Source organism: Triticum urartu, chromosome 2 (assembly GCF_003073215.2).
Source record: "Triticum urartu cultivar G1812 chromosome 2, Tu2.1, whole genome shotgun sequence".
In the NCBI taxonomy this organism is placed as follows: Eukaryota; Viridiplantae; Streptophyta; class Magnoliopsida; order Poales; family Poaceae; genus Triticum; species Triticum urartu.
In genome coordinates, this window is record NC_053023.1 from 11,212,230 (window position 1) to 11,233,990 (window position 21,761).

Genomic DNA, 21,761 nt, shown 5'->3' on the forward strand with positions numbered 1-21,761 from the left:
TGACGGTAGCATTATAAGATGATCTCTCACTAAATTATCAAGAAGTGTTCTCCCTGGAGTATGCACCGTTGCCAAAGTTCGTCGTGCCCAGACACCACGTGATGATCGGGTGTGATAAGCTCTACGTCCATCTACAACGGGTGCAAGCCAGTTTTGCACACAGAATACTCAGGTTAAACTTGACGAGCCTAGCATATGCAGATATGGCCTCGGAACACGGAGACCGAAAGGTCGAGCGTGAATCATATAGTAGATATGATCAACATAACGATGTTCACCATTGAAAACTACTCCATCTCACGTGATGATCGGTTATGGTTTAGTTGATTTGGATCACGTAATCACTTAGAAGATTAGAGGGATGTCTATCTAAGTGGGAGTTCTTATTAGTAATATGATTAATTGAACTTAAATTTATCATGAACTTAGTCCCTGATAGTATCTTGCTTGTTTATGTTGATTGTAGATAGATGGCTCGTGCTGTTGTTCCGTTGAATTTTAATATGTTCCTTGAGAAAGCAAAGTTGAAAGATGATGGTAGCAATTACACGGACTGGGTCCATAACTTGAGGATTATCCTCATTGCTGCTCAGAAGAATTACGTCCTGGAAGCACCGCTGGGTGCCAGGCCTGCTGCTGGAGCAACACCAGATGTTATGAACGTCTGGCAGAGCAAAGCTGATGACTACTCGATAGTTCAGTGTGCCATGCTTTACGGCTTAGAATCGGGACTTCAACGACGTTTTGAACGTCATGGAGCATATGAGATGTTCCAGGAGTTGAAGTTAATATTTCAAGCAAATGCCCGGATTGAGAGATATGAAGTCTCCAATAAGTTCTATAGCTGCAAGATGGAGGAGAACAGTTCTGTCAGTGAGCATATACTCAAAATGTCTGGGTATAATAATCACTTGATTCAATTGGGAGTTAATCTTCCAGATGATTGCGTCATTGACAGAATTCTCCAATCACTGCCACCAAGCTACAAGAGCTTCGTGATGAACTATAATATGCAAGGGATGAACAAGACTATTCCCGAGCTCTTCGCAATGCTGAAAGCTGCGGAGGTAGAAATCAAGAAGGAGCATCAAGTGTTGATGGTCAACAAGACCACTAGTTTCAAGAAAAAGGGCAAAAGGAAGAAGAAGGGGAACTTCAAGAAGAACGGCAAGCAAGTTGCTGCTCAAGAGAAGAAACCCAAGTCTGGACCTAAGCCTGAAACTGAGTGCTTCTACTGCAAGCAGACTGGTCACTGGAAGCGGAACTGCCCCAAGTATTTGGCGGATAAGAAGGATGGCAAGGTGAACAAAGGTATATGTGATATACATGTTATTGATGTGTACCTTACTAATGCTCGCAGTAGCACGTGGGTATTTGATACTGGTTCTGTTGCTAATATTTGCAACTCGAAACAGGGGCTACGGATTAAGCGAAGATTGGCTAAGGACGAGGTGACGATGCGCGTGGGAAACGGTTCCAAAGTCGATGTGATCGCGGTCGGCACGCTACCTCTACATCTACCTTCGGGATTAATATTAGACCTAAATAATTGTTATCTGGTGCCAGCGTTAAGCATGAACATTATATCTGGATCTTGTTTGATGCGAGACGGTTATTCATTTAAATCAGAGAATAATGGTTGTTCTATTTATATGAGTAATATCTTTTATGGTCACGCACCCTTGAAGAGTGGTCTATTCTTATTGAATCTCGAGAGTAGTGATACACATATTCATAATGTTGAAGCCAAAAGATGCAGAGTTGATAATGATGGTGCAACTTATTTGTGGCACTGCCGTTTATAGGTCATATCGGTGTAAAGCGCATGAAGAAACTCCATACTGATGGACTTTTGGAACCACTTGATTATGAATCACTTGGTACTTGTGAACCGTGCCTCATGGGCAAGATGACTAAAACACCGTTCTCCGGTACTATGGAGAGAGCAACGGATTTGTTGGAAATCATACATACAGATGTATGTGGTCCGATGAATATTGAGGCTCGTGGCGGATATCATTATTTTCTCACCTTCACAGATGATTTAAGCAGATATGGTTATATCTACTTAATGAAACATAAGTCTGAAACATTTGAAAAGTTCAAAGCATTTCAGAGTGAAGTGGAAAATCATCATAACAAGAAAATAAAGTTTCTACGATCTGATCGTGGAGGAGAATATTTGAGTTACGAGTTTGGTGTACATTTGAAAAATTGTGGAATAGTTTCGCAACTCACGCCACCCAGAACACCACAGCGTAATGGTGTGTCCGAACGTCGTAATCGTACTTTACTAGATATGGTGCAATCTATGATGTCTCTTACTGATTTACCGCTATCGTTTTGGGGATACGCTCTAGAGACGGCGCATTCACGTTAAATAGGGCACCATCAAAATCCGTTGAGACGACGCCTTATGAACTGTGGTTTGGCAAGAAACCAAAGTTGTCCTTTCTGAAAGTTTGGGGCTGCGATGCTTATGTGAAAAAGCTTCAACCTGATAAGCTCGAACCCAAATCGAAGAAATGTGTCTTCATAGGATATCCAAAGGAAACTATTGGATACACCTTCTATCACAGATCCGAAGGCAAGACTTTTGCTGCTAAGTTCGGAAACTTTCTGGAGAAGGAGTTTCTCTCGAAAGAAGTGAGTGGGAGGAAAGTAGAACTTGACGAGGTAACTGTACCTGCTCCCTTACTGGAAAGTAGTTCATCACAGAAAACTGTTTCAGTGACACCTACACCAGTTAGTGAGGAAGCCAATGATAATGATCATGAAACTTCAGATCAAAATACTGCTGAATCTCGTAGATCAACCAGAGTAAGATCCGCACCAGAGTGGTACGGTAATCCTGTTCTGGAAGTCATGCTACTAGATCATGATGAACCTACGAACTATGAAGAAGCGATGGTGAGCCCAGATTCCGCAAAGTGGCTTGAAGCCATGAAATCTGAGATGGGATCCATGTATGAGAACAAAGTATGGACTTTGGTTGACTTGCCCGATGATCGGCAAGCAATTGAGAATAAATGGATCTTTAAGAAGAAGACTGACGCTGATGGTAATGTTACTGTCTACAAAGCTCGACTTGTCGCAAAAGGTTTTCGGCAAGTTCAAGGGATTGACTACGATGAGACCTTCTCACCCGTAGCAATGCTTAAGTCCGTCCGAATCATGTTAGCAATTGCCGCATTTTATGATTATGAAATTTGGCAGATGGATGTCAAAACTGCATTCCTGAATGGATTTCTGGAAGAAGAGTTGTATATGATGCAACCGGAAGGTTTTGTCGATCCAAAGGGAGCTAACAAAGTGTGCAAGCTCCAGCGATCCATTTATGGACTGGTGCAAGCCTCTCGGAGTTGGAATAAACGTTTTGATAGTGTGATCAAAGCATTTGGTTTTATACAGACTTTCGGAGAAGTCTGTATTTACAGGAAAGTGAGTGGGAGCTCTGTAGCATTTCTGATATTATATGTGGATGACATATTGCTGATTGGAAATGATATAGAATTTCTGGATAGCATAAAGGGATACTTGAATAAAAGTTTTTCGATGAAAGACCTCGGTGAAGCTGCTTACATATTAGGCATTAAGATCTATAGAGATAGATCAAGACGCTTAATTGGACTTTCACAAAGCACATACCTTGACAAAATTTTGAAGAAGTTCAAAATGGATCAAGCAAAAAAGGGTTCTTGCCTGTGTTACAAGGTGTGAAGTTGAGTAAGACTCAATGCCCGACCACTGCAGAAGATAGAGAGAATATGAAAGATGTTCCCTATGCATCAGCCATAGGATCTATCATGTATGCAATGCTGTGTACCAGACCCGATGTGTGCCTTGCTATAAGTTTACCAGGGAGGTACCAAAGTAATCCAGGAGTGGATCACTGGACAGCGGTCAAGAACATCCTGAAATACCTGAAAAGGACTAAGGATATGTTTCTCGTATATGGAGGTGACAAAGAGCTCACCGTAAAAGGTTACGTTGATGCAAGCTTTGACACTGATCCGGATGATTCTAAATCGCAAACCGGATACGTGTTTACATTAAACGGTGGAGCTGTCAGTTGGTGCAGTTCTAAACAAAGCCTCGTAGCGGGATCTACATGTGAAGCGGAGTACATAGCTGCTTCGGAAGCAGCGAATGAAGGAGTCTGGATGAAGGAGTTCATATCCGATCTAGGTGTCATACCTAATGCATCGGGTCCAATGAAAATCTTTTGTGACAATACTGGTGCAATTGCCTTGGCAAAGGAATCCAGATTTCACAAAAGGACCAAACACATCAAGAGACGCTTCAACTCCATCCGGGATCTAGTCCAGGTGGGAGACATAGAGATTTGCAAGATACATACGGATCTGAATGTTGCAGACCCGTTGACTAAGCCTCTTCCAAGAGCAAAACATGATCAGCACCAAGGCTCCATGGGTGTTAGAATCATTACAGTGTAATCTAGATTATTGACTCTAGTGGGAGACTGAAGGAAATATGCCCTAGAGGCAATAATTTATTTCCTTATAATCATGATAAATGTTTATTATTCATGCTAGAATTGTATTAACCGGAAACATAATACATGTGTGAATACATAGACAAACAAAGTGTCACTAGTATGCCTCTACTTGACTAGCTCGTTAATCAAAGATGGTTATGTTTCCTGACCATGAACAATGAGTTGTTATTTGATTAATGAGGTCACATCATTAGTTGAATGATCTGATTGACATGACCCATTTCATTAGCTTAGCACCCGATCGTTTAGTATGTTGCTATTGCTTTCTTCATGACTTATACATGTTCCTATGACTATGAGATTATGCAACTCCCGTTTGCTGGAGGAACACTTTGGGTGCTACCAAACGTCACAACGTAACTGGGTGATTATAAAGGAGCATTACAGGTGTCTCCAAAGGTAGATGTTGGGTTGGCGTATTTCGAGATTAGGATTTGTCACTCCGATTGTCGGAGAGGTATCTCTGGGCCCTCTCGGTAATACACATCACATAAGCCTTGCAAGCATTACAACTAATATGTTAGTTGTGAGATGATGTATTACGGAACGAGTAAAGAGACTTGCCGGTAACGAGATTGAACTAGGTATTGGATACCGACGATCGAATCTCGGGCAAGTAACATACCGATGACAAAGGGAACAACGTATGTTGTTATGCGGTCTGACCGATAAAGATCTTCGTAGAATATGTAGGAGCCAATATGGGCATCCAGGTCCCGCTATTGGTTATTGACCGGAGACGTGTCTCGGTCATGTCTACATTGTTCTCGAACCGTAGGGTCCGCACGCTTAACGTTACGATGACAGTTATTATGAGTTTATGCATTTTGATGTACCGAAGGTTGTTCGGAGTCCCGGATGTGATCACGGACATGACGAGGAGTCTCTAAATGGTCGAGACATAAAGATTGATATATTGGAAGCCTATGTTTGGACATCGGAAGTGTTCCGGGTGAAATCGGGATTTTACCGGAGTACCGGGAGGTTACCGGAACCCCCCGGGAATCATATGGGCCTTAGTGGAAAGGTGAAAGGGCTGCCCATAAGGGCTGCGCGCCTCCCCCCTCCCCTAGTCCTATTAGGACTAGGAGAGGTGGCCGGCCACCCCTCTCCCTCTTTTCCCCTTGGGAGTCCTATTTGGAATAGGATTGGGGGGGGGGAGTCCTACTCCCGGTAGGAGTAGGACTCCTCCTGCGCCTCCATAGAGCTGGCCGCACCTCTCCCCCTTGGCTCCTTTATATACGGAGGCAGGGGGCACCTCTAGACACACAAGTTGATCATTGAGATCGTTCCTTAGCCGTGTGCGGTGCCCCCTGCCACCATATTCCACCTCGATCATATCGTTGTAGTGCTTAGGCAAAGCCCTGCGTCGGTAGAACATCAAGATCGTCACCACGCCGTCGTGCTGACGGAACTCCTCCCCGAAGCTTTGCTGGATCGGAGCCCGGGGATCGTCATCGAGCTGTACGTGTGCTAAGAACTCGGAGGTGCCGGAGTAACGGTGCTTGGATCGGTCGGATCGGGAAGAAGACGTACGACTACTTCCTCTAGTTGTGTCAACGCTTCCGTTGCAATCTACAAGGGTATGTAGATCAGACTCTCCCCCTCGTTGCTATGCATCACCATGATCTTGCGTGTGCGTAGGAAATTTTTTGAAATTACTACGTTCCCCAACACATACAACTACTCGCCGCCCGCCGCCTACGCGTCCACACCGACGCCCCATCTCCGACGTGGTTCGCTGCCCTTCTCGCACCTCGGCGACGCCGACGACACAGGAGCCGACATGGACGACATCATCGCGACAGGATCGACCGCGGCCGCCGCGTCTCTCGGGTTCGCCACCCAGGACGAGGTAGTGGATCTCAACGGCGACATGGAGGCCGAGATCGGCTACGTCTACGGCGAGGACACGCACGAAGCGCAGGAACCCGAGGAGGAGGAGGAGGACGAGGAGGAGGAGGAGGAGGAGCCGGCTCCTGTTCCGATAAAGGGGCGCCAGAAGAAGAAGAAGCGGGCGGCTAGGTCAGGCGAACCGCGCATCAAGTGGACGTCCAAGGAGGAGGAATGCCTCGCCGAAGCATGGAAAGTCGTCTGCCTCGACCCGACCACCGGCGCGAACCAGAGCTTGGAGACGTACTGGGACCGCATCAAGGCCGAGTTCGACGAGCGGAAGCTCGTCGACCCGTACTTCAAAGGCATCTACATGCAGCGCGGCTCCAAGGCGATGGCGAACCATTGGGGGCGTATCCAGTTGGCATGCAACAAATGGCATGGAATCGTCGAGGAGGTCGCGGCTCGCCCGGAGAGCGGCGCCAGCGTTGAGGATCAGGTACGCACGCCGTTCGCCCGCATATCTTCATCGGCTACGCCCTCCGCCCGCCAACTGTTTGTTCCTCCGCGCAGCTGCTGCGTATGTTCGCCATGTATCGGGGCGACAACCAAGACACCGACTTCAAGCACCTCCACGTCTACAAGCGCATTGACAAGTGCGAGAAGTGGGCGGAAGTCCGACGTGCCCTCGACAAGGCCAAAGGAGACATAGAAGCCGGACGCGAGTGAGGGGCGGCCGGACGGCCACAAATTGGCAAAGAAGGGGAAAAACGCCGACGCGGCAACCACGCGAGTGCAGGAGTCCATCGAGCATTGCCTCGCCGACGCCCAGGCCCGGCCGTCCTACGTGAAGAGAAGACCGAGGCGCGGTGGTCGTCGCTGATGAAGAACAGCGCCATCAAGCTCGACCTGCTCCGGACGAACGTCGCCGCGAAGAAGAGGAACACCGACATGGCTTTTCTGATGGGCGGGGCGGACATGCTCCTGAGCGACGACGAGGAGTTCAGGGCGTGGTACATGGCGGAGCGCGGCCTTATCCTGAATCAGATGCGGACGGCAACGCCGACGACGCCGACAACGCAAGCTCCCGCGCCCACGACCAAACGGACGCCAAGCCCGAACGACGCCTCTACGTCGCCGCCCAGCAGTGCCGAAGCCGCGCCGACACAGCACCGAAGCAGCTCCGACACCGCCGAGCCCGAGCACGCCGACTCCGCCAACGCCTGGAGCCGACCCCGCCGAGTGAATCATGCACGCGAACTTGCGGCGTGCGACGCTCTATTTTTTGTAACGCCAGACTACGTCCGATCGCCGGATTTGTGGCATCTTTTGAGGGTGGGAACGACCAAGTTTTAAATTTCCCGCATCCTGGGGCCGGCGCTTGGGGGCGTGACTGGGAGCTAGGTCGCCCCCAGAGGCCGAACTAGCGCCGGCACGCCCCCAAGCCGCTCTATTTAGGCGCCCTGAGGGGCCGAACGGCTGGAGATGCCCGAAGCAGGATTACAATCCAACCGGTGAACATTATCGAAAGTAGAAGGCGTGTATAGTTCAGGTGAAGACATCTTTTTCTCGTCTCACTCAACATAGGCTCTATTTGTTTGAGCTTTTGCTTTTGCTTTTGCCGTTTTTTTCACTTTGGTAAAAAGGCAAAAAAAAAGCTTCTAAATAGGTGCCTTTTTATTCTGGCTATGCCTTATACCATTATATAACAATATTGATTCATAAGACAAAAACCGAAGTAAAAAGCCCCTATTTAGAAGTTTTTGTGGTCTTTTTTATCAAAGTGAAAAGGCTGTGAAAGAAGAAGTAAAAGTCCAAACAAACATGGCCATAGCACAACGGTGAACCGGAATATTTTGTTGGCAAAGTTGCTTACGCTAAATCAAACAAAGCATGAGAACGGCGGAGCATGGTTTGCACAACACAATTCAGACGGTTCCATATTTGCCTTGCCAAAGACCGGCAAGAACACCAAGCCATCTGCTCCCCAGCACCGTTGGTTAGAGCATCACCGAGATGGAGGAAAAACATAGGCAAATTTATTCGGACGCGACGTCATCCCCTCCATTGATGCAACGCCTCTGAAAGAAACTAGCCTACCCTATCGCCTTGTCGGAGAGAAGTGCCAGGGTCCTCGTCCAATCCCACCACCGAAGCGGCGGACAGGAGGGACGAGGACCCTCAGCAACAACGGCAGAGAGAGAGGCAGGCAAAAAAATCGCCTCGGAATCGCCTTGGAGCGGTTTCTGATGGTAGTTAGCGAGACGTGCGCTGGAGGATGCGAACTTGGTGAGGAGGCAGCAAAGGCAGTGGTTTCTTGTTGAAGGTCTTTTGATCCAGTTAGATTTGTGTCTAGTGGTCGGCGCTTGGCACTCTTTTGGGTGACATTGGCATCATTCGTTGTAGTTGTGTTTGGTGTCTTGCAGTGGGATACGTGAATGGCGGCAGACGGCGACGTTCCGCTTCTTCAACCGTGTTGGATGAAGTTGATGGCGCTGAGATCTAATGGACACGGGGAAGAACCCCAGCCAACATGCCACAAAGCCTCGGTCTCGTCGATTGCGGCGGTCCGGTTCATCGGCTCGAAAAGCATTCTTATATGTAAGACACCTATGCATGCCTCATGTGGTAACCACATATTTACTCTCTGTAATAAGTTTGTGTACTAACGGAATATATATGATTATTTAAAAAAAATTGCACTGCCACGTGGCAGGCTTCGTGGCCGGTCTCATTAGGTTTTTTGTTTGTTTTGTCGACGAGATCTTTGCAAGATTCTTTTACGACGCCACGTGCGTTGCGCTGATAGGCAGCAACGATTTTTTTTGGTTGACAACTTGACAGGCAGTCAAAGTAAACCTGATATGTAGTGTAGTGGACCGCTTGCGTGTGTAGGAAGAAGAAAAGCAACAAAGGGCCGTCGAGTGGGAAGTGCTCGTGGGGATTTTGCGAGCGGCGAGTGGAGGGGGCGGAGAAAGTAGGATTTTGATAAACGCTTCGTCAGTTTTCCTCTCGTCCCTGGCGGCTGCAACCCTAGCCGCCGCCAGGGCCAATCTCCCAACGCCGTTCTTCAACGGCTCCCCTCCGCCGGCGACCTCGGTCGTCGGTGGTGAGGGGGGCTGCCGGATCCACGCGTGTGAATCGATTTTTCTCCTTTATAGTTTAGGTTTTTAGGTTGTTCATCGTCTTTGCTTCGGTGATGGTGATGGCGGCACTGAATAATGAATCTTCGGATCCTTCCCTGACGAGGCCATCGGTCGTATGGTTGGGGATGGATTTGGAAACCAGTCTGTTCAAGCAAGGATGGTGTGGTGGCGGCGGCATCCTTGTGGTGGACCTGTGTCCTCGGGCTCCACCGTTGCGACGACATTTGCTCCAGCATCGACGCGGAGCTTGGGAGGTAGTCCAGGAGCGGATGCAGATTGTGGTCTGCATTGACGACATCTGGAAGACGGAATATCTACTGGGTTTGTGGTTTGTGGATGGAAGGTATGGTTTCCTCCTTCGGCGTCTTAGTCGTGGTGGAGTGCCAGATCTGGAGGTCTGATTCGTTCAACGGCAAGGGCTTCACTTTTGGTGAGCCACTTTGGAGGTCCGCAAAGCTGCATATCAGCGATGGAGTCGCGTCGAGCTCGGGTGAGGTGGTGATTCGTCATTCTTTTTTCGGTGGCTGCTGTGGTGGTGCCGGAAGCAGTTGACGAGCGTTGGTGTCAAGCTCAGAGATGTTCTACTATCTTTTTAGTATTGTCATGTCGGTCTTTACGTGATTTATATTTTGTTCTTTATGATATGAATGAGACATGTATTATCGTGAAAAAAAAAAACAAAGGGCCGTCGAAAGCGGGCGCTGTGGCCATCCGAACCGCAGGTGTGAAGTGAAAACGCACGGCACTACAAAGTTGGAGCACATGGTGCAGACGAGGTAGGGCGAGGGGAGGGGAGGAGGATATGATTTCCGCCGTGGTGGACTCAGCTTCTAGTAGACCCACCGGGGGATAATCCCATTTCGATTTTAATATTACTACTAGGAAACGGCTGCAGCGACTCGGCCCCACCACCACGGCGGAAAACCCCCGTTCTATACTCGCCTGCTCCTCCCGTTCCCCTCCAAAACCCAAAGAGAGCCCTCCCCCTCGCCCCCCACCCATCCATCGGCGGAGGCGGAGGCGGAGGCGGGCGGCATGGCGGTCTACGTTCCTGCCGCCGAGACCCCTGCGCTGGAGCTGGGCCCTCTCCACAGCTCGGTCTGCCTCGCCCCCGCGCTGCCCGCCGCCTCGCTGGAAGTTCCCGGCATGGTGCGGGCCGACGCCAGGCGGCCGTCGGAGGGCCCCGATCAGATCCCGGGCAATCCACCCCGCCGCATTGCGCGCCTCGTCCATCTGGATCCCGCGCAGCTCGCCGCGGTGACCGCGGCCCTTGGGCTCCACATCGCCGGCGGCGCAAGCCCGATCCCCTCTCTCGTGCAGCGCAGAGACGACGCCTCCGACTCCGACTCCGGCTCCGGCTCCGGCTCGAGCGGCGACGACGACGAGACCGGCCATCCTAATGACCGGCACCTCTGCTACCCACTCATCCGGTTGCTGGAAACAGGGGACGCCCGCATCTTCTTCCCCGGCTCGGTTCCAGACCTTCCCGGTGCTCCGCAAGGCGGCGGCCTGCACAGGTATATACCATAAGCGCCGACCATCGCCACCCCTTCGTCCTGAATGTCTGATTTGATTCCGCGCAATTTCTCCACCAAGTCCAACCTCACTGCTCCAATCATTTTTTTTTCTGGGCATTTGATTTGATTCCGTACGCTACGCACTCATCGTCAATCAATCCCATTTGGTAATGGTCAGATCGTGTCCGTCGTGCGATTGCGGTCCTTAGTTCGAGCAGTAGCGCTTTTGGGTTCCAACGTCAGCATTCATGGATGCTACTTCTGACGCGGTGGTGGAGTAGTTTTCAATGTCTTTCCTTTTCCATAAACAGGTTTCCTTTCTATATTTCTGATGTGTCCTTTTTGTTTGTGTTTTTTGGTCCGTGTCTGGTGTTTTTCTGTGTCCAAGACGAGCGGGGCAGGGAGCTTGCTAGTTGCTCTTAACTGATTATAGTCAATTGATTGGTACTAGTACACAAGTGCCTCAATCTATTCAACCAGGGACAGTCTTTGGAATAATAAATTACACTTGCCCAGTAATCATGCGGTTTCTTCCACCCCAAATGTTGCATCCACACATGTCCTGCAAATGATGATGTTCAAAGCAGGGTGCTTGCTTGGGGGACACAGCGGGCCATCAGCCATAACCTTATTTCGATTGATCCAGCCGTAACCCATCTTGCTTTCTGCTATCAACTATGCAAAGCAAATGGATATTTGAATGCATTTGTTTCCTGTCGATGCTTTCCAAACAATGTCAGAGTTTTACTTGGCAAACTACCCTCCGTGCATGTAGATTACATGTTTAGCGCCTTGGTACATCAGGGTTTGAGGCAATCTGAAGCCAGAGGGACACTAACCCTTCTGATCACAGTGTAGAGTTATTTTTTCTTAAGACTCTAAGCAAATTCCATTGCCTACCTCTTTGCATACTTTCCTGTTATACGTCGGTTATGCTTGATCAAATTTGGGGCTAAATCTTACGGTGCTTGGCCATGAAGCCATCTAGAATGCCAAGAACATAAAGACACTTCATACCACACTCTGATCTGTAACACCACATTCAGAATGGCTTTCACACCGTGATTTTTGTCTCCTGGGTCCTTTGGAAAGAAAGGAACAAACACATGTTCAATAGCTAAAGGAGAATGACCCAGGATGTTATCTTTGCCATCTCTGAAGAAAGGGTGCCGTGGAGGACGCGAAGAGTCATGGAGTACTATAGAATGCTTGGCCGTGCGACCATCCTGTGCTTATTTGCTTAATGTATCTTTTCTTATAGGGTGATTGCCTGTTGCTGCTCTTCAGTGTATAGTTCTAGCTGTTTGTCTCTTGCTGTTGTATTGAATCTTTATGTTGTTGCTTGATACAAATATGGGCAGTCCCCCTGCCTGTTCTCTGCAAACAAAATTTTTTTGGCTCTATGTTGAGGCTGCAAATAAGACTTTCTCACTCTCGTCACAGTTCACAAGTTACCTGTGTACCTACCCAGAGCTTTTGCTTTTTATTTCTGTACACAAAGTTCTCTTCGTATAGAAAAATGTATTTCTTGAGGGTAAACTACCTACTGAATATTTCCTAAAGAAAATTTTCCTAGTGGATCCCCTGTCTAATGCAAACCACCAAGCTTTCTTGCTGATAATCTTATCGTGTGTACACCAACTCTTTGTTTCAACTGTTCTGGAGATTTTGAATCTCTACTATTATGGCATACACATAATACAATTCTGTATAACAAGTATTTGAGGGTGAAAAATATTCACGGGTGAATGTGGGACCAAAAACAGCCCACCTGAACTCATCATTCCATTAGAAGACAGATAACAATTTACCGGGGGGGTGGGTGGGTGGGGGGGGGGGGTTCCTAGTTGGTTCACTACCAATTTGTACATTCATAGCGAAATCTTACAGCAAGGGAAATGTCGTTTGTTTTTTTGCACAATTTCTAGTTCAGTATGACTAGCATGTTAGGTGGTTTAAATCAGTGCAAGTGGTCCATAATATTTACATTGGTTTCCTAGTAAGTCAAAATTAGCAGATACGCAGAGAAGAAGAATACGTAGCAAAACAATGTTGGTTCAAGCCTTTCGGTAGGTGATAATACTTCCATTCTCAACATCAGTCATCACTACTAAATAAATAAAAAGGAAAAGATGCATATACATCACACTGATGCCTTGTAGAACATTGCAGACAGCCAGGGGGCTCATCACTGTCAGGTTATTGAAGCCACATGTCATTAAAAAGCGTAGCAGTTATACAAATTGACCCGTTTCAAACCAAAAGACTGAGTTGTAATTTTTAAGCAAGGTCCTGCTTTAAACCAGGTACATTATGAAAACATATATTTAAAAATTGCAGCTGAAGCTAATAAATCCTGTTCTGTTTGTCTTTACATTATGAGGTTTCTTTTTGGTATACATTATGCAATGCATAGTTGAATTGATGTTCGTGGTGAGGACAATAGTGTCTTCGATGCTTTATGATTTATAGAAACTTCCAGAAACCTTGTATTTATGCACTTTTTTTTTTGCGGGTGGTGTATTTATGCACTTTGAACTACATTCTGAAGTTTTAATCTTGACCATATTACAGGATATCCGATGCATATGGCAATCCATATATCCTCAAGGCAGGCACAGAAACCTTTGCAGGTCCTTGTGAGCTGACCAATGAAACGACAAGGACTTGGGTCATCAGGCTCAAAATCACTACCAAACTCGTTTGTTTAAGTAAGCAACAATTGCATGAGCAGAATTGGGAATTGTCTGAAGAATGCTTTGCAGAGGTAGCTGGGCAATCCTTAGAGAAGCTCCTTGAAGTTGCATGTTCCTTCAGTGATGCCAATTGGTCTGATGTCCATATTTCACAACAGCTGTCTGTTTTTGACGCACTTGTTGATGTCCTATTCAATATACAAGACCTACGCTTCAGCAGATCTGGTGAGGTTGCTGGTATTATTAATAAGATGGTGAATGCTTTCAGAGGAGTGATCGATGGGACTTCAAATGACATCCGTGGCAGCAAAGAATCCACCATCCACCCAGCAACTTTCGTTCTCATACAAGTCCTGGAATTCTTCTGTCGTAACAGAGATATGGTGCAGTCAATACTTGAATCTGGAGATTACAACACTGGCCCATGCTCTGACATGTTTTCTTGTTTGGCATCCAAGCTCAAGGAATGTGCAGAAACAGTTTTCCAACAAAAGGGACAAATGTACATATTTGTGTTAAATAACATGTATTATGTTCTGCAAAAGAACCGCCATTCAGGATTACTCCCTCCGAATGTAGCAGCTACTTTGGTTTCAGTGATTGACCAATACGTGGTGAGCTACCTTGATGAGTACTGGTTTCCACCTATGCTGTTGTATCTGGAAGGGGATTCTCTGAAGAAGCCACGTCGTTCATCCCTGGATAATTTTATTGGAGAATTCTTCAGAACATGTAATGGCCAGATGACTTGGAAAGTTCAAACCGAGCTTAAAAACATACTACGAGAAGAGATAGTGAATTTTATCGTTCCAAAATACGTAAACTTCTCAGAGGTGCTGCAGGCAAATCCAAGGCGGTGCTGGTCGTCTTGGTTAAAGGGGATGTGGCGAACAAGATCTGAGAAGCTGGAGTGTACTGGTGCGGATTTGGCAAAGGTGATTGGAAGATTGTTCGAGAGATAACAGGCGGCAGGTAACACAGAAGAGAGGGCACACCAGGCTTATATGGGCGGGTGCATTTATCCTATATTAGCATTTAGAATGCATTTTGTTGTGATGTCTCCATATATGCGACATTTTCTGGTACGAGCCTGGTTGCTGTATTAGCAAGATTTAGCGCTGGAAGTTCCGGATAGAATTTAGTGTATGCTGCACATTACCTGCAGTTTTGTTTCTGTCCTATATATAGTTTTTTTTGTTACGTGTATGTAATATGTAGAGGAACTTCCAGTTTTGTTTGTGTAAAATGTATAGATTTTTGTCTCTCTCTATCTCTCGAACACGCACGTGCTGCTAATGTTGGATATAGATAGCATGTTAGAAATGGTAAAAAATAATGTTGCGGGAAGATATCTGACCTGGCTGGCCATTGTAGACTAGCTATTTTATACTGGACCTGTTTGTTGTGGTGAATGAGCGGCATTGTACAATTGCTGATTCCTGTGGTGGAAGTGGAACTAATTTGAAATTCAATTTTTCGTAGATGTGTACATGTCGCAGGCTTTGTATGGTAGATGATGGAGCAAACCAGTTCAGTTAATTGGTGCTATATATAGCTTTGACTCGGGGAGAGAGAGATGGTTGAGAGTTCAAATTACAACACACTATGAAATTCAGAAACGCCCGGGCTTAGCAACAAAAGAAAACTCCACACCAGCTGGCCACCCGGCCCACTCACGGCCACGCGACTCATGCATCTGCTGCTCTGTGAAGTGATAGAACCAGTTGCTCTATGAAGACAAGGATTCGGTAGACCAGTTCCACTTATTGTGATAACTGTATGTCTGGTTAGGGAGGCTGTGATTGAACTCAGAAGACCAGATCTTCACCCTATTTCCCTTGAGCTAAAGACACTTAGTCCTCGCCCAGTCACTCTGGTAAGTCTTCAAGGTAGACTTTCAAACCTTTACAGACTTCGTTCACCGGCGACCCACAATGACTCTTGGATCTTCAGAACGCGCCGACAATGACTCTTGGATCCTCAGAACGCGCCGCCTAACCGGCTGGAGGATACACTGTCCTCAAGTGTAAAAAGTCTTCAGATCACACAGATAGAAAGACTTCAGTGATGCCAAACACACTTTGGGCTCTATGTGTTTTGGGCTTTGTCCTAGCAAGGTTTCTCTCTCAAAGGCTTCAGAAGTGGGTTGCTCTCGAAATCTTTTGGTCCGCCCCGTGAGTGGCGGTAGGTCTCTGTCTGTGGCGACCGCTTAGGCGAATCCCAGGCGATCCCCTTCCGGCGTCTGGTGGGTGCGCCACCGTCCCCGTTGGCCTTGTCCCCGGGCCTCTTCCCCGTCCGGTGGGAATCCTTCCCTTCCCTCCCCCCCGCCCATCCACCACAAGGCCTTTGGCGCGTTGCTAGGGCGCGCCGTCGTACACCACCTGTAACCCTAGCTTTTCTCTGTCCTCTGTGCTTTGGGGGATTCCTGGTCTGGGTGAGGATGGATCGTGTCGAGGGTCTGATGAGGAATCTAAAGTTGTCTGATCTGGAGAGCAAGGGGCGGAAGATAGCCTGGAGTGGAGGAGGAAAAGGGGGGATCGTGGAATCGCAAGCTCTCGCGAAACTGATGTCGGACAAACCAGCATTTGCGGATGGGGTGGCGAATGCGCTGGGGAAGGTCCTGTGTCCCTTGAGGGGACTAAGGTGCAAAGATCTGGGCGACAACATTTTTATGCTTACTTTCCATCAGCAGTCAGGAAAAAGGAAAGCCCTCGATGACGGACCCTGGATGTTTGGGAAGTCTCTGTTGGTGATGGAGGATTTTGATCCAAGCAAGGGTATCAAGGACTACAAGTTCACAACGATCCCGATATGGGTCAGAGTGTTTGATTTGCCACTGGGAATGATGTGTCGTGAGGCGGGCCTTGCAATTGGGGAAATAATAGGAGAAGCCCTGGAAGTAGATGTCGGTGCGGACGGTATGGCGGTGGGAAAATACTTGAGGATCAAGGTCCGTATGGATATTACAAAGCCCATCATGAGGGGTTTCGTGCTAGATGCTGATGATGAGAAGGAAACAGAGGAGAAGAACTTAACAGAAGAAGAAAGGAGAAAGAGGGAGCAAGAAAATTGGCGTCGGTTCGAATATGAGTTCTTGCCCGATTTCTGCTACATCTGTGGCAGGCTTGATCATGTTGAGAGTGGCTGCTCTATCAGGCTGAAGAGGGGGGGAGGAGAAGCAGTTCGGTTCTTGGCTAAAGGCCTTTATACCGAAATCCACGGGTGAAAATAACAGAGGCAGCTGGAATGAGGGCCATAACAATTCTCGAGGGCGAAGCTATGGGAGTGGAAGAAGCCTTAGTCTGGGTACCTCTAAAGGCAGGTCAGGCAGCGACAACGGCAGTTGGAGGAAGGAGAAAACCAGATCAGGGCAACAGTCAGTAGAAAATGGGACTAGGGAGGAGGAGGTCACAATCCCTCTTAAGAAACAAATTGCTCAATCACGGGTGCAGGAGGGAATCAGTGGGGATGAGGACCCGGGAAGGGAGACAGAGCGGAGGAGGCAACTCACATTTGTGGAATCCACAGCACAAGAGACACCAATGGGGGACGGAATGGAGATCTCAGGCTCTAATGGGGTTTGTGATGGGGGAGAGGTGTCAAATGAGACCGGCGTGGAGAAAGGAAAGGGTGGTGTAGGCGTGGGAGTTTCGGTGGAGTATGTGATGGGAGATCAGGGAAACAACAAAAAAGGTGGCAAGGGGGGAGCTAAGTTTCATAGGCTTAACAGAAAGGGGAGGGAAGATGGTAGTTTGCCCTTGGGTGTCAAGGTGGGAGAGAAGCGGGGAGGAGACGAGATGGACTGTGACGAAGGGGAGGGTGGAGAAGCAAAAAAGAGCAAGACCGGACAGAACACTGAGGATAAAAATGGAGCGGGGCTGTCGAAACAGCCCTGCGAGCATCAATGAAGGTAATAGCCTGGAACTGCCGGGGGCTTGGGAACCCATCGGCAGTTCGAAGCCTTCTGGACCTCCAGAGGGTGGAAGAGCCTGACATCCTTTTCCTTTCAGAAACAAAGATGAAGGAAAAGGAGCTGGATTTCTTAAGGTGGCGGATGAATATGGTAAATATGGTGGCAAGAGACTGTGAAGGGCGGAGTGGCGGTCTGGCTCTTTTCTGGAGAAGGGGAGTTGAGGTGAATCTGAGATGGAAAGGGAGGTACCATATCGATGCCGAGGTGGTGGAAGACAATGGTACAAGGTGGATATTGACGGGAGTGTATGGTGAATCTAGAGCGGGCAAGAAAGAGAACACTTGGAGGCTGCTCCGCACATTGTATGGCCAGTCGGATCTCCCGTGGTTGTGTGTGGGGGACTTTAATGAGATCCTCTTTGCGGGTGAGAAGGAGGGTGGCCGGCTCGGGCCCAGGGATGTATGGATGCCTTTCGGGGGTGCTTGGAGCAATGCGAGTTGGAGGACTTGGGTTTTGTGGGGGACCCATTCACTTGGCGAAATAATTGGCAAATGGTGGCTGGGTATACCCGTGAGCGACTGGACCGAGCGGTGGCGAATGCCAACTGGAGGTGTTTGTTCCCACTGCACAAAATCATAAATGGGGATCCTAGACATTCTGATCACCGCCCAGTTATTGCAGAATTGAATGGGCAGAGTAAGCTAATGGGCGATGGAAAGGGACCAAGTGGTTTTCGATTTGAGGTGCGCTGGCTGCAGGAGGAGGGGTGTGCAGAGGTAGTTGAGGGGGCGTGGAATGCATCTTTTGTGGATGGGGGAGGTTCGGTGGGGGAGGCGATCAGGAGGGTGGGAGGGAGTTTGCTGAGGTGGGATACAGAAGTGCTAGGGGAGCTTAAACACAGAATTAAGGTTGCTAAGAGAGACCTTGAAAGGTGTAGGAGAGGAGGGATCAGCCAAGAGCAGATTTCAAGGGAGCAACTTTTGAGATACAAACTGGACCGACTCGAGGATCAATATAACTTGTACTGGCAGCAACGTGCACATGTAAATTGGCTCCAGAAAGGGGACCGAAACACGAAGTTCTTTCATGCTCAAGCATCGGAGAGGAGGAGAATTAATATGATTAGGAGCTTAAAGAGAGAGGATGGAAGTGTAGTGGAGGGGGAGGAAGAGATAGGACCTTTTATCACTAACTACTACAAAAGTTTGTTCTTATCCTCTGTAGGCCCACTAAACGATGACATCTTCCGTCATGTTCCTTCCTCGGTCACTCCGGAGATGAATGAGATGCTAGCCAAGGCCTTTACTGGTGAAGAAATTAAGGAAGCCCTTGATTCCATTGGTGATTTGAAGGCGCCAGGCCCGGACGGTATGCCGGCAATCTTTTACAAAAGATTCTGGCATATGGTGGGGCCCAAGATTCAGGAGGAGGTCTTGAGAGTGCTCGACGGTGGTGAGATCCCGGAGGGGTGGAATGAGACAAACATTGTGCTAATCCCCAAGGTAAAAAACCCAGAGTTTCTAACACAGTACCGCCCAATCAGCCTTTGCAATGTGCTCTATAAACTCATATCAAAGGTTATTGCTAACCGGATGAAAGTAATTCTCCCGGATTTGATTTCTCCAACGCAGTCAGCCTTTGTGCCTGGCCGGATGATCACTGACAATGTGCTCCTAGCCTATGAGATCACTCATCTGATGCACAAGAGGAAGGGAGGCAGGGAAGGGCTCGCTGCAGTAAAGCTGGACATGAGCAAGGCGTATGATCGAGTTGAGTGGGACTTCCTGGAGAAGATGATGCATAAAATGGGCTTCGCTGCCGGTTGGGTGAGTCTGATCATGAAGTGTGTAAGATCTGTTTCCTATCGTGTCAAGTTTAACCGGACACTGACTGAGGTTGTCTTTCCCCAGAGAGGCTTGCGGCAAGGTGACTCATTATCGCCATATTTGTTCATCCTTTGTGCGGAAGCTTTCTCCATCTTGCTGCAGCGAGCTGAGCTAGATCGCTCCATTGAGGGGGTTCAGATCTGTCTAGGGGCTCCTAGTATCAACCATCTTTTCTTCACGGACGATTCCTTGATTATTATGAATGCTACCAGTGAAAGTGCAACTCGACTGCAAGAGATTCTGGATGTCTACGAAAAACAGTCTGGCCAGAAAATCAACAGGGACAAGTCGTCCGCTTTCTTCAGTAAGAAAACGAGCAATCATAACAAGCAGCAAGTTTTGCAGGTCCTTGGTATCTGTACTGAAACACAAAATGAGCGCTATCTTGGTCTACCAGTACATCTAGGAGCAGCAAAAAGTAAGGAGTTCGAGTACATCAAGGAAAGCATCTAGAGGAGAATCCAGGGTTGGATTGAGAAACTCTTGTCCAAGGTGGGGAAGGAGACTGATAAAAGAAGTGGCCCAGGCCATCCCAACCTAAGCAATGTCTTGTTTTGACCTAACCAAGAGCTTGTGTGAAGAAATTAGCTCAATGATTTGTCGTTACTGGTGGAGTCAGCAAGGCGGGCGGTATAAGTGTCACTGGATCGGGTGGGAAAGACTCACGAAGGCGAAGAAGGATGGTGGGCTGGGTTTCCGTGACCTTCATATTTTTAACATGGCCATGCTCGCTCGTCAAAGCTGGAGGTTGATCCAAAACCCTGAATCGCTTTGCGCGGTGGTGTTGAAGGCGAAGTACCACCCTGATTGCTCAATTCTAGAGGCCGGCGAGCATAGGGATATGTCCTACACCTGGCGCAGCATTCTTCGAGGCCGCGACCTGCTTAAGGAGGGCATTGTTTGGTGAATTGGGGATGGCACTCAAGTAAACTGCTGGACGGATCCCTGGCTGCCGAGGGGGGTGACAAGGAGACCTGTTGCTCACCAAGGGAGGTCCATTGTGTCGAAGGTATATGAGTTGATCAATCCAATTACTGAAAACTGGGATGAGGAGCTTGTGAGGGAGCTTTTTACCCATGACGATGCTCGGTTGATTCTGGCCATACCATTGAAACCGGACATGGAAGATGCAGTCTCTTGGCATTTTGACAAGAAGGGGTTTTTTTCAGTGAAGTCTGCCTACCAACTAGGAGTGAACCTGAAGGATGCTAATAAGCAACAAAACTCTGGCCCCTCCAGTGAGCAAGGTAAGCCCCTGAACAAGTGGCAGCATATTTGGAAGCTTCAACTCCCAGGTAAGGTTCGCATGTTCCTGTGGAGACTAACACACAACATCCTTCCTACTCTGCTCAATATCAAAAGGAAACACATTGAGTTGGATACTAGATGTCCCATGTGCCAGAGGCTGGATGAAGATGGTGGTCATTTGTTCTTGAAATGTAAAAAAGTGAAGGCGATTTGGAGGGAAGAGAATTTGGAGGATATTCATGTGGCGTTATGTGAGTGCCCTGATGCTTTTGATGTTATGAGGCATATTTGCTCGCTTCCGATTGAGAGAAAGCTACGGGCATGTATCCTTCTTTGGGACTGGTGGACGACAAGGAATAAAACTTACGCGAGCGAAAAGCAGCGATCGACGGGTGAGGTCAGTGCTTTCATCACCAAGCACCTGATGGATTATGCGTGTCTGCAAACCAAATCTCCTCCTACATCTACAGTCAAATATTCATGGACGCCTCCGGCCGCGGGACTCATAAAAATAAACACAGATGCAGCGTTTCATGAAGAGTCTGAAGCAGGGTCATGGGGTTTTGTTGCACGCGATGAGCATGGCACTTTTCTGGTGGCGGCGGCTGGCAAGATGCAAAATGTGCACAGCCCTCTCCAGGCCGAGATGATTGCCTGTATGAAAGCAATTGAGGGCGCTTCTGAATTAGGGGCCCAACGCATTGTCTTTGAATCTGACTGCCTGAACATGGTCACGACGCTGAAAGGGCGAGCCTATGATGCTGCGGAGCTTGGAGTCCTGTTCAGAGAGGCTAGGAGTTTGTGTCGCTCTTTCTTTGAATTCTCAGATTTTCTCTTTTGCCACCGGGAATGTAATATGGTTGCACACGCTTTGGTGCAGCATGCTTGGGGCGCTCTGGACCCTCTATTCATGTGGGCAACTGATGCCCCAGACTTTGTATCAGGTTTGGTGATCTCCGATATGGGGCACCATGATTAAGTGGAATACATCTGTTATTCCTTT

At 48.1% G+C, this 21,761-nt stretch overlaps 1 protein-coding gene across 1 annotated transcript; it reads left to right on the forward strand.

The window, feature by feature from the left end:
* Positions 1–10,398: 10,398 nt before the first annotated feature.
* LOC125535085 lies at positions 10,399–15,058 on the forward strand. Its single transcript, XM_048698142.1, has 2 exons — positions 10,399–11,015; positions 13,590–15,058. The coding sequence occupies exons 1-2, from the start codon at positions 10,534–10,536 to the stop codon at positions 14,671–14,673; spliced, it is 1,566 nt and encodes a 521-aa protein (XP_048554099.1). The 5' UTR covers positions 10,399–10,533; the 3' UTR covers positions 14,674–15,058.
* The last annotated feature ends 6,703 nt before the right edge of the window (positions 15,059–21,761 follow it).